General features: G+C 46.0%; 1 protein-coding gene across 1 annotated transcript in view; it reads right to left on the reverse strand.

Moving 5' to 3' along the window:
* Window positions 1–20,754, reverse strand: part of CCDC88A (coiled-coil and HOOK domain protein 88A) — an 888,939-nt gene that overhangs the window by 54,837 nt on the left and 813,348 nt on the right. The window contains exon 29 of the mRNA XM_085612608.1: window positions 16,525–16,605. Within this exon, the coding sequence (XP_085468734.1) occupies window positions 16,525–16,605 (81 nt within the window). The remainder of the gene's footprint in view (window positions 1–16,524; window positions 16,606–20,754) is intronic.

Genomic DNA, 20,754 nt, shown 5'->3' on the forward strand with positions numbered 1-20,754 from the left:
CGTTGTTGTGTCTTAAATGTGGCACTAACGACCCGCGGGCAGCAACCAGACCTGTACTGCGGCACCAGCAGAGTGGTGGTGTCTGAGCAAGCAGCCTGCACTGCAGTGCAGTACAGCACTGAGCAGTCATAATTTCAGAATGCCGCAGTGCAAGTCATCAACTCAAGACCTGGACTGCGGCTGCTGCCTGCAGCCTGTGCAGTGGGGAGTTGCTGCAGCAGTCTGGCCTGTACACTGATGGCAGTGCTCGCTACAGACAGTAAGAGTCACTAGTACTTTTAATCCTCAGTTCTAAGGTTGTGCTAACGTGGAGGTAGCTGGTTACAGCTCAGAGGTCTCTGGGTGTGTTAAAGTAGAGGTAGCTTGTTACAGCGGAGAGTTCTGAGGTAGTGATGAAATGAGACACTTGGCTGGAGTATAGCACATAATGATCCCCCCCGCCCCGCAGAATGTGATGAAGGCCTCTGATATTTCTATATCCTACTGATGTTCATAGACCTTGAGCTGTGTGAGGGTGCTTCCTGAAAAGTGGAGCCCCTCTCAAGTTATTACTAAGAGCGCTAAATGACCTTCCATTTCTGGCGCTGTGCAGCAGTTTTAAGATCTTCTTAGAGTTGCTCATTGCTTAAATGGGTGTCATTTCTGGTATTTATATGTTTCCCTCGTCTTCATTGCTTGATTTTGCTCGCGAGAAAGTGTCACTCATAGTCGTTGAATGTCGCTCATTATTACACTAAAATTATGGAAATGTCACAGACAAGCAATCTGAAACCTTGGCAGCTATGTGACTGTGCAGAGGCAGCCAATGGAATTGCTCTTCAGAGTCATGTGTGCGATTGCCCCCCCCCCCCCCCAGTTGAGCCTAAGATCTTAGATGGATGTCAGGTTGCCTTGCTCCATCTGACAAGCACTTTGATTGTTGCCGTCTGATGTACACTAGTTGCTCGTGCTGAGGTGGTGGCAATGCTGTCACGCACCATGTGACTTGGTCGTGACAGCTGGTTCTGTGCCCATTGCATCTTTTGATGGCTAACTGGAGCCCCCACATCAGCACCATCAAAATCTGACAGTCTACAAGCCCGATGTCGGCGCTCACAAGGAGAGATGCCGATCTGTAATTGAGTGCTGTGCATGTGCGATGTTTCCTGTCATGTCGTCCTCCATAAAACATTTGCTCACACTTTCCATACCTTGGTTTTGCAAACTTAAAGTTTGACTCACAACATGCTCTCTGTTCAGTAGTGCTTCAACTAATACCATTTCATTTTACAAATACGAACTGGAGTCACATGTAGTGGGAAAACAGAGAGAAAACAAGGGAGGGTAAATGAAAAATGCTTGAATTTCAGCTTGCTACAGGCAATGTTTTGTTTCAATATTTGGGAAATTAACAGTAAAACCAGGCTGAGCAGACCATTAAACAGGCCCATAGTAGCCAAAAACACAGCCAAGACATTGACCTCTCAGACCAGCTTGTCGGGCACTGTCCGACTGCACTGCAGACTAACCTGACCCTGGTGGCGAGTGGGAAAGAGAGGAAGAGACGAGGGGGATAAAATGGCTGAGGGTTTCAGAAGGAGGGGAAGAGTTAAAGAGGGAGGTAGAGGCAAATGGAGTAAGGTGGGAGGTGTAAAAGGAGATTGGTGGGCAGGGAGAGAGAAGAGACAGGAAAGGTGTAGGAAAAGAGAGCAGGTGAGGGTGAGATGAGGAAAAGAAGGAGTGGGTAAAAACAAGAGGGATAAGATGGATGAGAGTGAAGGGGTTGGAGTTCAGGGGTAGATTAGTATTGGGAAAAAGAGGGAGTGATGGGCAGAGAGTGCACTGGACGGCGAGCGAGTGTGGGTAGCTTAAGGATGGTCTTCTTGACTGTGGCCCACAGTATCTGAGTCTTCACATTCAGCTCGTGAATTTGGACTGTGAGCTACTTTCAAGAAATGTGTTCCATCTCATCCATTGCTATTCGCTACTCCTTTCAGCACTTCAGGAAAGTTGCAGTTATGTTTAGGCCATTTCTACACTATAACCTTTTTAAAATACAAATCTTTTCAAGCTTTCTTGTTCCACTTACGATAAAGTGTCTCTCAGAGCGTCACCTGCAGGCATTGCATGGAAAATGCAAGCATGGAAATATCACATCTGCACAAAGTAAAAACATTGGCAGCTCCGTAAATCATTTAGAGTAACATTTTTGTGAATAATTAGTTCTTAATTAACCATTTCTTACAGTTCCAAGATATTTAGGGGCACAGTGAGCTATGTTTTTGAGATTATACCCTATCTACCTGGTTTAGGTTCTGCTTTGCGCAGAAGTTACTTTTCACCTTCCTTATTTTGTCCCTCTTAGGAGACCAGAAGGTGATCACATTATGGAGTATACTGTGGTCCTGTGTGTCTGAATGATCAGCATTTATGCCTTTTATGTGCAACCATTCCAGTAACCCCTAAACCCCAACAGATCACTGCTTAACTGTGCCTCCTCACTCCTGTTAATGTTCCCAGTATTACATGTTGGGAGATCTGCGATATATTCTACGGCACAAGGGAACTCCTCTATCAAGGTATCTCAACCCTCATGCAAAAACAACAGTTGATGGACAGAATGCAGAACAATGTCCTACATTCACCCCAGTACAGAGATCTGGGCCTAAATCCATCGTTTTTTTGCTCACCATGCCATTACAGTTTGAACCCAGCCATATGCAAATCAGTCTTGACCCTGTGCCTCATGGGAACAGTCCAGCCCGAACTGCCAAGCCAGGTCCTCCCTGGACTGGAACCAAGCATCCTAGGACCGGTTTCAGGGTTTCACCCCACTTCAGCCAGGATAGCTTGATTCCAGTGGCATGGAGAGCACGGGACTCCCGTCTGAGCATACCCGTCCCACTCGGGGTGACAAATGCAAAAACAACAGTTGATGGACAGAATGCAGAACAATGTCATACATTCACCCCAGTACAGAGATCTGGGCCTAAATCCATTTTTTTTGCTCACCATGCCATTCCAGTTTGTACACAGCCATATGCAAATCAGTCTTGACCCTGTGCCTCATGGGAACAGTCTATCCCGAACTGCCAAGCCAGGTCTCAACCCTCATGCCAGAGCCACCTGTTCAAGAGTAACAGCCTCTAAACACTGCTTGTGCCCAGCTCTATTAAGGTACCTCAACCCTCATGCCAGAGCCAGCTGTTCATAGGTCAGTGTTTCTAAAGACTGCTTGTATCTAGCTCTAATAAGATACCTCAACCCTCATGCCAGAGCCAGCTGTTCATAGGTCAGTGCTTCTAAACACTGCTTGTGCCCAGCTCTATCAAGGTACCTCAACCTTCATGCCACAACCAGCTGTTCAAGGGTCAGAGACTCTAAACAATGATTGTGCCCAGCTCTATTAATGTACCTCAACCTTCATGCCAGAGCCAGCTGTTCAAGGGTCAGAGACTCTAAACACTGATTGTGCCCAGCTCTATCAAGGCACCTCAACCTTCATGCCACAACCAGTTGTTCAATGGTCAGTGCCTCTAAACACTGATTGTGCCCAGCTCAAATAAGATACCTCAACCCTCATGCCACAACTAGCTGTTCACTGGTCAGTGCCTCTAAACACTGCTTGTGTCCAGCTCCATTAGGGTACCTCAACCTTCATACCAGAGCCAGCTGTTCAAGGGTCAGATACTCTAAACACTGATTATGCCCAGCTCCATCAAGGTACCTCAACCCTCATGCCAGAGCCAGCTTTTCATAGGTCAGTGCCTCTAAAGACCGCTTGTATCAAGCTCTATCAAGGTACCTCAACCTTCATTCCACAACCAGCTGTTCAAGGGTCAGAGACTATAAACACTGATTGTGCCCAGCTCTATTAAGGTACCTCAACCTTCATGCTAGAGCCACCTGTTCAAGGGTAACAGCCTCTAAACGCTGATTGTGCCCAGCTCTAGCAAGGTACCTCAACCTTCATGCCACAACCAGCTGTTCAAGGGTCAGCCTCTAAATACTGATTGTGCCCAGCTCCATCAAGGTACCTCAACCCTCATGCCAGAGCCAGCTGTTCATAGGTCAGTGCCTCTAAAGACCGCTTGTATCCAGCTCTATCAAGGTACCTCAACCTTCATTGTATTCCACAACCAACTGTTCAAGGGTCAGAGACTATAAACACTGATTATGCCCAGCTCTATTAACGTACCTAAACCCTCATGCCAGAGACAGCTGTTCATAGGTCAGTGCTTCTAAACACTGCTTGTGTCCACATTATCAAGGTACCTCAACCCTCATGCCAGAACCAGCTGTACATAGGTCAGTGTCTCTAAACACTGATTGTGCCCAGCTCTAATAAGGTACCTCAACCCTCATACCAGAGCCAGCTGTTCATAGGTCAGTGCTTCTAAACACTGCTTGTGCCCAGCACTATTAGGGTCCCTCAACCTTCATGCCAGAACCAGCTGTTCAAGGGTAACATCCCCTAAACACTGATTGTGTCCAGCTCTATTAGGGTACCTCAACCTTCATGCCAGAGCCAGCTGTTCAAGGGTAACAGCCTCTAAACACTGCTTGTTCCCAGCACTATTAAGGTACCTCAACCTTCATGCCAGAGACAGCTGTTCAAGGGTAACAGACTCTAAACACTGCTTGTGCCCAGCTCTATTAAGGTACCTCAACCTTCATGCCAGAGCTAGCTGTTCAAGGGTCAGTGTAGCTAAACACAACTCTTCTGATGCTCCTCACTTTTATTTTTCTGCACCCGGGGTGGTGAAGAGGCAGGAGATGATGTGTGAGGTATGCAGATAGAAGATTTTACAATGACAGCAGAAGAATAAGGGTGCAAGTGTCCAATAGAGTGAGGGACTGCAGATGAAAGAGATGTGAAGGAGAGAACAGGAGGAATTGAGACACTCTGAAGGCCACTGCCCCTCCCCATAGCGCCTTGAGACCCTTCCGGGTGAGTAGCGCGCTTTACAAATGTCGTGATTGATTGATTGATTGATTTATTGACTGCCCCTTCCATGGGCCTAGTATTATTCAATGAACAGTCTAATAGTCCCAGAATTGAAACATTTTCAATTCTAATTATTCACAACAGAGTTATTGTCATTGGTCATGAATCTGATACTGCTAACAAGCAGTGGTAAAACCAGTAGGTCTGGCTTGTTTCACGTATATGTTTATTGTTGTCGGATATGTCTGGATGCAGTAAACACCCAAATACTAGTCATTACTTTGATTTATTTGCAAAAAGTTGTCATTTGAATGTAGAGTGTCACCCGTATGCCAACTAAAACTATAGAAATGTCACATATAAGCAAGCTGAAAACATGGCAGCAATGTATACGTATACAGGGATAGTGTTAAACTTAATAAAGGTGAGAGAGTAAAGCAGACGCTCCCAAATATGGGTTCAAATTGTATTGAAATAAGGCTCAAAATTCATGCTTGTTAAATCTGTATAATAACAACCCATTCAGAGAAAAACTGGCCTGCATTTACAGACCCGGACAACCTACTTAAGGGAAAAGGGTAATTACTTGTAACTGCAGCTCTCCTGCTTTGGTGCTGTTCACAGATTATCGTGCTTGAATGTTCACCATCATCAAGCCAGGAACCCTTGGTAACCAATGTTATATAGAAGTGTGCACAGACACAAGAACACTGAGAATAGCAGTAGGCCACACAGAGCCCATTCACCTCATTATGTGACCGAAAACCTCAGCCATAAAGAGGGCTAGGCACCCGTCTGTCCTCCAATCAGAGGTTCAAACTGACAAATTGTCTGAGGTCGTCAGTTTTGATATTGACAAACATCACTGAAAATGAGATTAGAAGCACTAAGAAAGTAAATGAATGGTATAGTTCTATAATTCTTAAATAATCATGAATACATACACGTATATAAAAACACATGATAAAAGTGCGTACTCCTACGATGCCTCCCTAACTAGATGTTCCAAAATGTACCTAAATGTACCTAGCATCTGTGAAGGTATTATGCCAAGAATCCATCTAGGATCTAGTCAACCCCATTACCTGAGAATGAGAGAATATGGGACCCCGTCCTGGTCTCGAGTTGGACCCCCTGCGAGGGATGTTAGACTACTGTGAGCTGGAGTGTCTGCATGCAGGAGCATCAGCGACTCTGGTCAGTGTGTCAGCCGGGAAGTCTCGGTCTCCTCTATATTTGTAAGCAGAACATGATGTATATATACCTATAGGTCTCCCCAGGGGTCCTACATTGCTGTGTTACTGTGTCAGCCTAAAGGATGACGTCGGGCCTAAACTTTATACAGAGATATTATACAGGAGATGTTCGTCCTGCTGTTAGTCCTGCTGTGCTTCCAAGAAGCCTCATGCATAATGTATGAGATTCGAAATAGGGAAAAACCCACAATCTGAATGCAGTGTCGTATCTAGGTAAAAGGTCAGTCCCTATGAACTGTTATGTATGTAATGTAGGGTGGAATATAGGTGAAAGGTTGCAATGTTACCAGTGCCTATATAGGGTACCTATATGGAATATAACAGTCTTGCACTGGCCAAACAGTCATGCGCACTAAACATGTTGTGCACCAAACCAGGCCGCTCAGACCAATCACAACATTGCTGTCATACTGGTGACAGCAGCGTTATGATTAGCTAAGGGAGCCTGGGTGCTGCCAGGAGCCAGGAAAAGAGGGAGGACGGAGGAGAGGTGGCGGCCAGCGTTTGACAGGTAAGTCATCTTTTATTTTTGAATCTTTTTCTAATTCCCTCCACCCCACCACCACCATTCCCTAGCAGCCACCACTGGTTCTAGAGTGGCAACTATATAGGCACAGTGCAAGTAATTTCTGAAGCAGACGATGCCACGCACAGCCGAATGATGCATCCTACCGGCGTGCAGGGGATAATTCTTAGGTAAGGAATCAGCGACTAGAAGTCTCTATCAGATACCAATTTTATCTAGCTCCATCTAAAGATCGATATTACATGACTGAAGAGGAAATGATATACGATCCCCACAAATGTACGTGAATATTCTATGTTTATGACTATCAGTGAGGATCCTATATATGACAAATATATATATATATATATATATATATATATATATATATATATATATATATATATATATATATATATATATATATATATATATATATATATATATATATATCACCAAGGTACCTATATGTGAAGTTAGGCATAGAAAATCTATACAAACTTACCTTTCGTTATTTTGTCCCTTGGTATTCTGGTCACGATATAGTATCCCTTCTATATTCATGACCCACACCCATTTCCTCTTGTCGCCACTTTCCAACACAGTGTTTTCTATTTCACAATAATCCATAAATGCATTGCATTTGTGGGGGCTCCCAATTTAGCCATCCCTTAGCTGTACATAAATGTCCAATCACAAAATTGCAAAATAAAAGAAATATATATATATATTGATATTTTATCATGGATTAGCGATAGTGGTGTTGAAATCGAATTTTACCTGTGATTTAATGGTGAAAAATGTATTTTCCAGAATACTTTATCTTCGGAAATTATGGTATACATTTTAATTAAGTTTTAGCATATTTAATATGAATATTACAATATTATATATAGTGGTCTGGTAGTGATGTCGAACTACTGGATTAATGAGTTGGTCCCAGAAATTTGAATGTTGATGTTTACAATTGAACAGTCTGTCTACCATTTCTATTCGACAAACTATCATGTGACCTTCGAACCTCTGTTTAAAAATGTTGTTTTTATGACACTTCCCATTGTGAACAAGGCAAGTGTGCCGAAACGCGTCAAGCGGATGAAATAAACTAAGAGCTGGATGGTGAAGCTTACCCCTGTGTCGGAGTCCGATTTCTTTAGTAGGAGTCGGGAGTGGTTGAATATATATATATATATATATATATATATATATATATATATATATATATATATATATATATATATATATATATATATATATATATATATATATATATATATATATATATATATATATATATATATCTCCACATCTCAAGGTTTCCCATTAGGGAGAGCCACAAACAGGTAGGTATTCATCGGTTTATTTTAACAAAAGTTGCAGCGCAGTAGATGGGAAAACACCAACAGTTCAAAAGCCTGACGCGTTTCATGCGTTCTCGCATTTCTTCAGAGGCTTGGATTCAGAACAGCGCATGTTTGCAAAAGGCACCACTTGATTTAAAGTCTCACCACCTGCCCCAGTGGGCGTTGGCTCTCCCAGAGCCTGCTGGTCTACGTAGTGCCTAAGTGTTACTTCAGTGAGCTGCTTTACATGCGGTGCACAATGTCGAACATAAAAAACCCCAGTGGGTCTGGAAAGAATTCCTCACATTACCAGGCTGCAAATTCCTCTTTTGCAAAAACGACCTCTATGCCCTTCGCGCTGCGTGCCGGTTGACACCAGCTGGTCCACTTTTCCGTGGCAGGGCTCCCCCACGACCGGGGTCAGCCGTTTACAAATCCACATCTCAAGGTTTCCCATTAGGGAGAGCCACAAACAGGTAGGTATTCATCCGTTTATTTTAACAAAAGTTGCAGCGCAGTAGATGGGAAAACACCAACAGTTCAAAAGCCTGACGCGTTTCATGCGTTCTCGCATTTCTTCAGAGGCTTGGATTCAGAACAGCGCATGTTTGCAAAAGGCACCACTTGATTTAAAGTCTCACCACCTGCCCCAGTGGGCGTTGGCTCTCCCAGAGCCTGCTGGTCTACGTAGTGCCTAAGTGTTACTTCAGTGAGCTGCTTTACATGCGGTGCACAATGTCGAACATAAAAAACCCCAGTGGGTCTGGAAAGAATTCCTCACATTACCAGGCTGCAAATTCCTCTTTTGTAAAAACGACCTCTCTGCCCTTCGCGCTGCGTGCCGGTTGACACCAGCTGGTCCACTTTTCCATGGCAGGGCTCCCCCACGACCGGGGTCAGCCGTTTACAAATCCACATCTCAAGGGTTCCCATTAGGGAGAGCCACAAACAGGTAGGTATTCATCCGTTTATTTTAACAAAAGTTGCAGCGCAGTAGATGGGAAAACACCAACAGTTCAAAAGCCTGACGCGTTTCATGCGTTCTCGCATTTCTTCAGAGGCTTGGATTCAGAACAGCGCATGTTTGCAAAAGGCACCACTTGATTTAAAGTCTCACCACCTGCCCCAGTGGGCGTTGGCTCTCCCAGAGCCTGCTGGTCTACGTAGTGCCTAAGTGTTACTTCAGTGAGCTGCTTTACATGCGGTGCACAATGTCGAACATAAAAAACCCCAGTGGGTCTGGAAAGAATTCCTCACATTACCAGGCTGCAAATTCCTCTTTTGTAAAAACGACCTCTCTGCCCTTCGCGCTGCGTGCCGGTTGACACCAGCTGGTCCACTTTTCCGTGGCAGGGCTCCCCCACGACCGGGGTCAGCCGTTTACAAATCCACATCTCAAGGTTTCCCATTAGGGAGAGCCACAAACAGGTAGGTATTCATCCGTTTATTTTAACAAAAGTTGCAGCGCAGTAGATGGGAAAACACCAACAGTTCAAAAGCCTGACGCGTTTCATGCGTTCTCGCATTTCTTCAGAGGCTTGGATTCAGAACAGCGCATGTTTGCAAAAGGCACCACTTGATTTAAAGTCTCACCACCTGCCCCAGTGGGCGTTGGCTCTCCCAGAGCCTGCTGGTCTACGTAGTGCCTAAGTGTTACTTCAGTGAGCTGCTTTACATGCGGTGCACAATGTCGAACATAAAAAACCCCAGTGGGTCTGGAAAGAATTCCTCACATTACCAGGCTGCAAATTCCTCTTTTGTAAAAACGACCTCTCTGCCCTTCGCGCTGCGTGCCGGTTGACACCAGCTGGTCCACTTTTCCGTGGCAGGGCTCCCCCACGACCGGGGTCAGCCGTTTACAAATCCACATCTCAAGGTTTCCCATTAGGGAGAGCCACAAACAGGTAGGTATTCATCCGTTTATTTTAACAAAAGTTGCAGCGCAGTAGATGGGAAAACACCAACAGTTCAAAAGCCTGACGCGTTTCATGCGTTCTCGCATTTCTTCAGAGGCTTGGATTCAGAACAGCGCATGTTTGCAAAAGGCACCACTTGATTTAAAGTCTCACCACCTGCCCCAGTGGGCGTTGGCTCTCCCAGAGCCTGCTGGTCTACGTAGTGCCTAAGTGTTACTTCAGTGAGCTGCTTTACATGCGGTGCACAATGTCGAACATAAAAAACCCCAGTGGGTCTGGAAAGAATTCCTCACATTACCAGGCTGCAAATTCCTCTTTTGTAAAAACGACCTCTCTGCCCTTCGCGCTGCGTGCCGCTTGACACCGCATGGTCCACTTTTCCGTGGCAGGGCTCCCCCACGACCGGGGTCAGCCGTTTACAAATCCACATCTCAAGGTTTCCCATTAGGGAGAGCCACAAACAGGTAGGTATTCATCCGTTTATTTTAACAAAAGTTGCAGCGCAGTAGATGGGAAAACACCAACAGTTCAAAAGCCTGACGCGTTTCATGCGTTCTCGCATTTCTTCAGAGGCTTGGATTCAGAACAGCGCATGTTTGCAAAAGGCACCACTTGATTTAAAGTCTCACCACCTGCCCCAGTGGGCGTTGGCTCTCCCAGAGCCTGCTGGTCTACGTAGTGCCTAAGTGTTACTTCAGTGAGCTGCTTTACATGCGGTGCACAATGTCGAACATAAAAAACCCCAGTGGGTCTGGAAAGAATTCCTCACATTACCAGGCTGCAAATTCCTCTTTTGTAAAAACGACCTCTCTGCCCTTCGCGCTGCGTGCCGGTTGACACCAGCTGGTCCACTTTTCCGTGGCAGGGCTCCCCCACGACCGGGGTCAGCCGTTTACAAATCCACATCTCAAGGTTTCCCATTAGGGAGAGCCACAAACAGGTAGGTATTCATCCGTTTATTTTAACAAAAGTTGCAGCGCAGTAGATGGGAAAACACCAACAGTTCAAAAGCCTGACGCGTTTCATGCGTTCTCGCATTTCTTCAGAGGCTTGGATTCAGAACAGCGCATGTTTGCAAAAGGCACCACTTGATTTAAAGTCTCACCACCTGCCCCAGTGGGCGTTGGCTCTCCCAGAGCCTGCTGGTCTACGTAGTGCCTAAGTGTTACTTCAGTGAGCTGCTTTACATGCGGTGCACAATGTCGAACATAAAAAACCCCAGTGGGTCTGGAAAGAATTCCTCACATTACCAGGCTGCAAATTCCTCTTTTGTAAAAACGACCTCTCTGCCCTTCGCGCTGCGTGCCGGTTGACACCAGCTGGTCCACTTTTCCGTGGCAGGGCTCCCCCACGACCGGGGTCAGCCGTTTACAAATCCACATCTCAAGGTTTCCCATTAGGGAGAGCCACAAACAGGTAGGTATTCATCCGTTTATTTTAACAAAAGTTGCAGCGCAGTAGATGGGAAAACACCAACAGTTCAAAAGCCTGACGCGTTTCATGCGTTCTCGCATTTCTTCAGAGGCTTGGATTCAGAACAGCGCATGTTTGCAAAAGGCACCACTTGATTTAAAGTCTCACCACCTGCCCCAGTGGGCGTTGGCTCTCCCAGAGCCTGCTGGTCTACGTAGTGCCTAAGTGTTACTTCAGTGAGCTGCTTCTTCTGGCTCTACAACTCCCATAAGACTTTGCACGGTATTCAACAGAGCAGTAAATTCAGGTGCGTGCAATTAAAGACATTTAAAAAGAGGGTGGGACCAGAATGAGCGCTTTCCCAACTGCTATGCCTCTGAGGAAGGAGTCATTGAACTTTGAAACGCGTCAGGCGATAATAGCAGGACGGCTGTGAAAGAAATCTGTATGCCGGTTGCTGTCCATACCTATTAAAGGGCTTGTACCTCAGCGCTGCTGCACGAGTGCTTCTTAAATGTTGGGCAACCAGGAGCAGTGATCTATACGCGGCAGTCCTGCCGTGAAGAAGCACCACCCCGTCAACCCAGGGGGCCGCGCAGCTTTGACATTTGCCGAGCCGCAATCGCGGTGCAGTGGGGCAGGATTGAGGACAGACCAGCACACAGAGGCCCATTTGAGGGCTTTGAATGTATCCAGCAGCAAAATATGTGCATCCATAAACGGATTATATTTTTCTGGCACTACAACTCCCATAAGACTTTGCTAGGTATTCAACAGAGCAGTAAATTCAGGTGCGTGCAATTAAAGACATTTAAAAAGAGGGTGGGACCAGAATGAGCGCTTTCCCAACTGCTATGCCTCTGAGGAAGGAGTCATTGAACTTTGAAACGCGTCAGGCGATAATAGCAGGACGGCTGTGAAAGAAATCTGTATGCCGGTTGCTGTCCATACCTATTAAAGGGCTTGTACCTCAGCGCTGCTGCACGAGTGCTTCTTAAATGTTGGGCAACCAGGAGCAGTGATATATATATATATATATATATATATATATATATATATTCACTGAAAAAACCATAGGTTTCACACATGTTATAGTTAGCGGAAATTTTACTGATAAAAAACCAATGAAATTCCCCCGTTATAGTTAGTGCAGGAAACTATAACTCACGCGACCGCAATCCTCTGCTGATGCTAATACTGTATTTAGACACTTATTTGCCCATGTCTTCTTCCACAAATTTTTAGCTATACATATATTACAAATATTTTATTTTCATAAAGACACATATGTCATCAGCAGAAGATTGCGGTCGCGTGAGTTATAGTTTCCTGCACTAACTATAACGGGGGAATTTCATTGGTTTTTTATCAGTAAAATTTCCGCTAACTATAACATGTGTGAAACCTATGGTTTTTTCAGTGAATTTGCAAGGTTTTTTAAATGCTAATTCCTAACTATAACGTGTGTGAAACCTATGGTTTTTTCAGTGAATTTGTACGGTTTTTTAAATGCTAAGTTACTTTACGCCATTCGTGGCGTGCGCGCCCACTTAACGCAGTTCGTTCCGTGCGCGCACAGTGCGCCCACTTTACGCAGTTAGTGCCGTGCCGCGCACCGCGTGCCCACGTTACGCTAGATGGGCCATGTACGCACGATGCGCTTCGCGCACCGTGCGCACATGGAGGACATATTATGCGCTTCCTTGTGATAGGTAATCTGTTGAAATTTTTTGGGGAAATGCTGTGCTCTTATATGCCATGCTCAAATGGTGGCCTTCGGCCACCATTTGCACACGGGGTGGAGAGAGTGGGGTTTTTTTTTTTTAATAAGTATTTACCGGTAAGCGTACGGTAAGCGTAATCGGCGACATTTTCGAAAAATAAAAAATTACCGTTTTTTGCCTTGGGGGATCTTTGAAGACTCAACTAACATGGTTATGTGCATGGGCGCTGTCTAAACAGCCCCTTTATATGTTTTTGGCATTTGTTTATCAGCTCCCCCCTCAGAGTGCGAGAGAGAAAATGGCGGCCGCCGCTTCCTGGTTTCGACCGATTCGAATGTTTACTAAGATCTAAGGGCCAATCAGAATCACGGTCGCGCACGCCACCGTACGCGTACGGTAAGCGCACCGTAAGCGCACCGTAAGCTGGCTCAGATATATATATTGATTTAAAGGCTATTTTCTCAGAATCTACTGAACAGATTTACACCAAACCTACAAAAGGCACTTCTTTGACCTGAGGACTACCTCTCTGCCAAATTTCAAGTAATTCTGTTCAGCCGTTCGGGCTGTAGCTGTGTCTAAAGGTCCTATGGAAAAATGCATGGGAAAAACGCGTTTTGGGACCCCCCTTTTATCTCAGCCCCCGCTTGACGAATCCCCCCGAGACTTTCAGGGTAGGAGCGGAGCGTAGCGCCCCACCTATTTTGAAAAATTTGCAAGGATTCGTCGACCGGCGCAAAAGTTATTCAAAATAGAATGTTGCGGATTTCCTATGGAAACGTGGTCCTAACTATAACTACCTACTGGCGACCGCCAGTAGGTAATATATATATATATATATATATATATATATATATATATATATATCATGTGATCAAGGCTCAGAGGAGCCGAAACGTTATGGCGGCATTTTACAAACAATAAACAAAGAATTTGCACTTATTCATGGTCCGTGTCCTCGTATGCTGTTGAAACGGTGGGGAAGGAACTGCCATCGCCCAGCTGTGGATATTGGAATGTATATATATATATATATATTCCCTCAAACTTACTCATGTTTGATTGTGCAATGCACAGAATGCTTTTTCAACTGAGCTATTCCAACTCAAGTTAATTTCCTATGTTCCATATGTACCCTTATCTAAACTTTTCCACAATAAAGAAAAGTTTCAAATGTATGAACTACGTTGGCGTTTGGTAGTCCACAATGAGGATAACAAAAGTCAGGGTGATGACTCCCTTTATAGAAGTTCTAAGGAGTATGGTACAGATCATGAATATTCAACAATTAATCTATGGGTAACATTTACAAAATTAAAGCAATAAATACACATACAGCATATATCTGAAGCAATTATTACCCTATTAAAACTATTATATAAAGGCTCAAAAGAATATTTGTAGTATGTTCAGACACAAATAGTGTGCAATAACATCTCAAGACCTTAATCAATGCCTGCGAAATAGCAGATTTACAAAACACTCACCAAACACATAAGGAGAGGGGAAGACTAACAACACAAAAGATAAGATAAGATTAAATGGATCCTCTTTGCCTCACCATTTAAAGCCTGGGTAGGCATCTAAACGCACAGGCATTAGTTTTTCTTTTGCCACTTATAATTTTGGGGCTAAAGATCATTCTGAATGGTCCCTGAATAGACAACATTCAGTGGCATCATCTTTGCCTTAAGTGAGACTAGATGATTGTAACGGCCCTCTGATTGTAGGACCAGAGCTCATGTATTTATAGGATGGTATGCCCTCTACCTCAGAGCCATTTAGATATCATCAGCCCAGTTATGTTGATTCCAGCCGAACATTACATCCGTGCTCTTTTCTATTTTTGCTGCTGGTCTGTTTACATTACAGAAGGCCTCTAGGGCTACCATTGTTGGTAGCAAGCCAATGTCTGTCATGTTCAAAAGGACAATGGCATCTGTATAATATAGGTTTCCCACTGGCTCTCCTTCTAACTTAAGACGTAATACTTTGACTTAGGTCAATGCAACACTCAGTTCTATTACATAAAGACTGATAAACAGAGGCACTATTAAGCATTTCTGGTTCAAACCCTGGTTAGAATTAGATCTTTGCAGATAATGCAGCATTAGCAACTCATTTTATTTTGACTCGTGCCTGAGGGTAGAGCTTGGATGGCACACAACATGGCACACAACAAATTCTGTGGCATTCCACAATGTATCAACTTACTCCACAGCAGCACTCTCTCCACACTGGAAAGGGTTCCCTGATTGACTATTGATTGGATTATTTCCCTTACCATATTTTATAAGAGAGGTTGGGCGAATCCAGCTTGTGAGCACCCTTGGACTTTACTTTTTCACAAACAGGAATGGTCTAAATAGGTCACTGTTGAGAGAGGATAGCATTTTAAAGGGTTTGGGGATTTACCTGTTGCATCTGTCTGCGTCAGCCATATCAATTATTGTCACACTCTGGAATTTATGAACCGAAACAATCTCTCTGTGACAGAATTTGAGAACTAAGCAAATATTAATCTGTTAATTTACTAATGCTATGGTATGGAACCAGGAGAAGGGTATGAAGTCTTCTTTTGCAACAACAAAAAAATCAGGCAGCGCGTTACTTTGGCACTTATATTGCAAATTTTTACTAATAATTTGGAGAAAGTTTTGTAATCAAAATCCAGAAATACTCCCATAGTGTGCTACATGCACATCCCTCATTACCATATGCTAAAGACAGTAAGCTCTTGCACCACACTGCAGTAGCAGCCAAGCCAGCGGCAGTTTCGAAAAATGTACAGTGAAATAGGGGAGAGGAACTAAATGGCTAGTTTTGTGAGGTCATGGGAGACCCCCTATTAAAAAAGGGCAATATGTGGGAAATTTATCAAAAGAAAGTCACTAGTATTGTGCAACAGTGATCAACTAGGACCCTACTTAGGGATTTAATCTGGCTTGGATGAATGATAATAACATCCTTACTAAATGCATGATTAAGGATTTAGTCAACCACAACTTGGCTTATTGAGAGTCCTGGCATAGCTTTTGAAAAATGAGGTTTGCTTTTCTTGCCATTCTTTATTATTACCACAATCCTATTGTTTTGAAATGTTGTGATAAACAAGGGATCATTATTTCAAAATATGAGCAGCCTAAGAGAGTCTGAAGATTTGAAAACAGAGTAATTTCAGGTTATAGAACAGCTGCGCTCTGGGAAGCTCTACAATTGGTGAGGCTTTGAGCTCAAACAAACAGGTCAATGATTTTTAGAAAATGATTTCTGTAATGGGCATTTGAAATTAAGGTATCTGTAGAAATTCATTCAAAATTAGTCATAAAATGTAAAACAAAAAACTGAAAAATTAACACGGGCATTGATAAGACATGTTTAGAGAGACAAACCTTCACATAATCCTTTATTGAAACAGAGAAAATACAACTGGGGCATACCTTTGTCTTCATGCAATGAAGCATTATTATTGCTGTTGCTTGTGGATGTTCTGCCACTATCAAGACTAGTTGGTCTAGAAACTGCAAAAGCAAAGACAAAGAAGAAGCATAACATATTAAACTTTAGCAAAGAACTATTCCTTGCAAGACAGCTTGTTTTAAGTTCTGGAGCTTGGAAAGGACTCCACCTTTTATGTGTCACACAAGAGCGTCTTCACTCACATGCATTTCGTTGATACAACTTTCCCTACCCATTCAGCCACTAAGTGACCAATTGGAAATCCTTGCCTACATTAAACCCTCCGGACTATGACTGTGATCATTCTATCCATGACTTTGTGGCACAATACCCATGCACTGTTGATTCCAGCCCGATAGCCCATTATGCTATCCTCCTCCTTTCAAAATGAAATCATTAACCTATTTAAGCTTTGCTACCTTGCGCCTTTTGACCAACCTATTAAAATAATTAATTTGCAGATCGCACAAATTACTACTTGTGTAACGATATATCTGTAAGAGACAATAGTTAGTGATAGAGTCCTTACCTTAGAATATCCCCAGGCGTCAGACTGGATCCGGAAAGTTTGGTAGCAGTACCCCTGCGTGTCAGTAGGTGGCGTCATGCGGCTCCGCATCCGTCGCTGGCACCATAAGCGCTGAGATGACGTCACGGAGACTACTTAGGCGCCACCCATGCGCGCTGACGTCAGCTCTGTACACGACTTTCCGCGCCAGGAACGCAGAGCCATGCAAGAAACTGACCACTGGTGCCAAGAAACTAGGGCCCTGAAAGGGATGACCTTAACCCTAGAAATCATTTTGCAGAACGGGGAGGATGGGTGGGGCGGTAAGGAATCTATCACTAACTAATGTCTCTTACAGATATATTGTTACACAAGTAGTAACTTGTGCATCTAAAAGAGACACGTTAGTGATAGATTCCCTACCTTAGAATAGATACCCCAGCAATACCAGCCCCGGTGGTGGGTTTGCGTATAGATTACACCAGAAAGTCACGGAGAACAGAACGGCCAAAGAAGCCGTCCCTCCGGACCTGACTGTCAAGGCAGTAATGCTTGGTAAACGTGTGCAGGGAGGCCCACGTAGCTGCCTGACAAATGTCCTGCAAGGGGACGCCGCGTCCCAAGGCAGTAGTGGCTGCTGTTGCCCTGGTAGAATGGGCACACAGCCCCGCAGGATGCTCCTTCTTAGCCAACAAATAACAGACCTTGATGCAGAGAAAGACCCACCGAGAGATGGTCCGTTTGTGCACAGCCCGATCTTTTTTGGCGCCCACGTAGCCAACAAAGAGCTGGTCATCCACCTGGAACTGTCGTGTGCGCTGCAGGTAGAACGACAGCGCACATTTTGGGTCGAGACGGTGGAGCCTCTCTTCCTCTTTCGAAGGATGCGGAGGCGGAAAGAAGGTGGGCAAAGTGATGGTCTGCCCGATGTGGAAGGGCGTGACAACCTTTGGCAAAAATAGAAGGACGGGCCCTTAAAACCACTCTGTCCGGATGAACAGAAAGGAAAGGAGGTTTGGAAGAAAGAGCCTGGAGCTCACTCACTGGCAGAGGTGATAGCTACCAGGAAAGCCGTCTTGAGAGTGAGAAGACGCAAAGGACAGGTATGAAGGGGCCCGAAGGGAGCGCACATCAAATATGTCAAGACAAGGTTTAGGTCCCATTGAGGCATTATGAACGTTACGGGAGGAAACATGTGCGTAATGCCTTTTAGGAAACGGTTAACAACCGAGGACTTAAATAGAGAAGGCTGATCTGGAAGCCGTAAAAAGGCAGAGATGGCAGAAAGATAACCTTTGATAGTGCCCAGAGCAGAGCCCTGCTGGGCCAAAGAAAGAAGGAACAGAAGGACTTCAGAAAGAGGGGCAGAAAGGGGATCCACAGCCTTAGCTGTGCACTATGCCACAAACTTGTTCCACCTGAAGACATATACCGTCTTGGTGGAGGGACGCCTGGATGCCAGAATGACATCACAGACTTCCGGAGGAAGATCGAAAGCTGTCAACTGTTGCCGCTCAATCTCCATGCATGGTGGTGGAGGCTGGACAAGTTCGGGTGGAGGACCGTCCCCTGCGACAGAATATCCTCCCGAAGAGGCAGTCGGATCGGGTGATCGATCGCCATGCTGAGTAGCTCGGGATACCAGTATCTTCATGCCCAATCCGGAGCCACAAGGATGACATGGGCCCGGTCCCGCCAAATCTTCTTTAGCACTCTGGGCAGAAGTGGTATAGGTGGAAAGGCATACAATAGACCGCAACTTCACTCGCGATGAAAAGCGTCACCTAGAGAGTGCCGCGTTGGAAATTCCAACGTGCAGAACTGAAGACATTGCGCGTTCTCTTCGGTGGCGAATAGATATAACCAAGGCTCTCCCCACTGCTGAAAGAGACCTTGCACCACGTCCAACCACAGACGCCATTCGTGATCCATCAAGCACCGGCGGCTGAGTTCGTCCACCCTGGCGTTCAGAGAACCTGCCAGGTGTTGACCCATCAAGGTGATGCCTTGATGTTCCAGCCACGCCCAGAGGCGCAGAGCCTCCTGACATTGGGTCAAAGAGCCCACCCCGCCCTGTTTGTTGCAATACCACATGGCGGTGGTGTTGTCTGTGAACACCTGCACTACCTGTCCCTGGACAAAGGGAAGGAATGCCTTCAGTGCAAGACGGATCACCCAAAGCTCCAACAGATTGATATGGAGCCGGGACTCCGCCGGAGACCAGAGGCCTCTGATCTCCGCCTCTCCTAAATGGCCTCCCCATCCTAGGAGGGACGCATCCGTCACCACTGTGTGCTCCGGTTGGGGAAGGGAGAGGGACCTGCCATTGAACCAATCGCGATTCGTGAGCCACCACTGCAGAGCCCACATATGCCATCTGGCATGTGTCACCAAAAGGATGCAGGAGGCCATCAGGCCCAGAAGCCGGAGGGTCATCCTGACTGGAACCCGGGACAGAGGCTGAAAGATCGGAATCATAGCCTAAATATCCCGGACTCGCTGCTCAGGAGGATAAACCCGAAACAGCGTCGAATCCAGAACCTCTCCAATGAAGGGGAGCTTCTGAGAGGGACTCAGGTACGATTTCGGTACGTTGATGGAGAACTCCAGCAAATGCAGGAGGTCGGCCGTAGTCTGAAGGTGGTTGACGACTGCCTGGGGCGAGCCCGCCTTCAACAACCGTCGAGGTAAGGGAAGACTGACACCCCTGACCTGCGCAGATGAGCTGCGACCACCGCCATCACTTTCGTGAACACCCGAGGGGCGCTGGTAAGGCCGAAGGGGAGCACAGCAAACTGAAAATGCTCCTGGCCTACCGTGAACCGCAAGTAACGCCGGTGGGCCGGCAGGACGGGGATGTGAAAATATGCGTCGTGCAAGTCCAACGCTACCATCCAGTCTCCAGGGTCGAGGGCAGCCAGGACCTGAGCCACAGTCAGCATTTTGAACTTCTCCTTCCGGAGGAAACGATTGACGTTCCGGAGGTCCAAGATGGGGCGCAAGCCCCCTTTGTCCTTCTTGGGGACCAGAAGGTAGTGGGAATAGCAACCACCCCCTACTTCCGGCCCAGGAACGCACTTGATGGCCCCCTTGGCCAAGAGGGCCGTGACTTACTGCTGGAGAAGTACCAAGTGATCCCCCGACATGCGGTGGCACCGAGGTGGCATGGCTGGAGGGGATGACTGAAAGGGAAGGGAGTAACCCCTGCGGATGATCTGCAACACCCACTTGTCCAATGTGATATCGTGCCAGTGGGGGAGGTGGTGGCTGATCCTGCCACCCACCGGCGTGGGGTGCTCCACAAAGCTCAGATTAGGAAGGTTTGGAGGTAGAAGCAGCGTGGGCGGAGGTGGACTAACCCCCATGCTGATTCCCAGAGCCGCCCCTGCGGAAACCACGTCCGTGGCCGCGCTTAGGCTGGTTCTGCACAGGCTTGCTGAAGGAACGTGCCTGGGCGCCTCTGCCATGGCCACGAAAGGAACGAAAACCAGAAGTGTCTGGGCTTTTGGCTGAAAGACCCAAGGACCTGGCCGTGGCCCGCGAGTCCTTAAAATGCTCCAGTGCACTGTCGGCCTTATCGCCAAACAGGTGAGTGCCATCAAAGGGCATGTCCATGAGCGAGCTTTGGACATCTGGCGAGAACCCAGTAGATCTCAACCAGGCGTGGCGACGAAGCGCCACAGTCGTAGAAATCGCCCTGCCC

The sequence above is a fragment of the Triturus cristatus genome, chromosome 6 (genome assembly GCF_964204655.1).
Source record: "Triturus cristatus chromosome 6, aTriCri1.1, whole genome shotgun sequence".
NCBI classification, from domain to species: domain Eukaryota; kingdom Metazoa; phylum Chordata; class Amphibia; order Caudata; family Salamandridae; genus Triturus; species Triturus cristatus.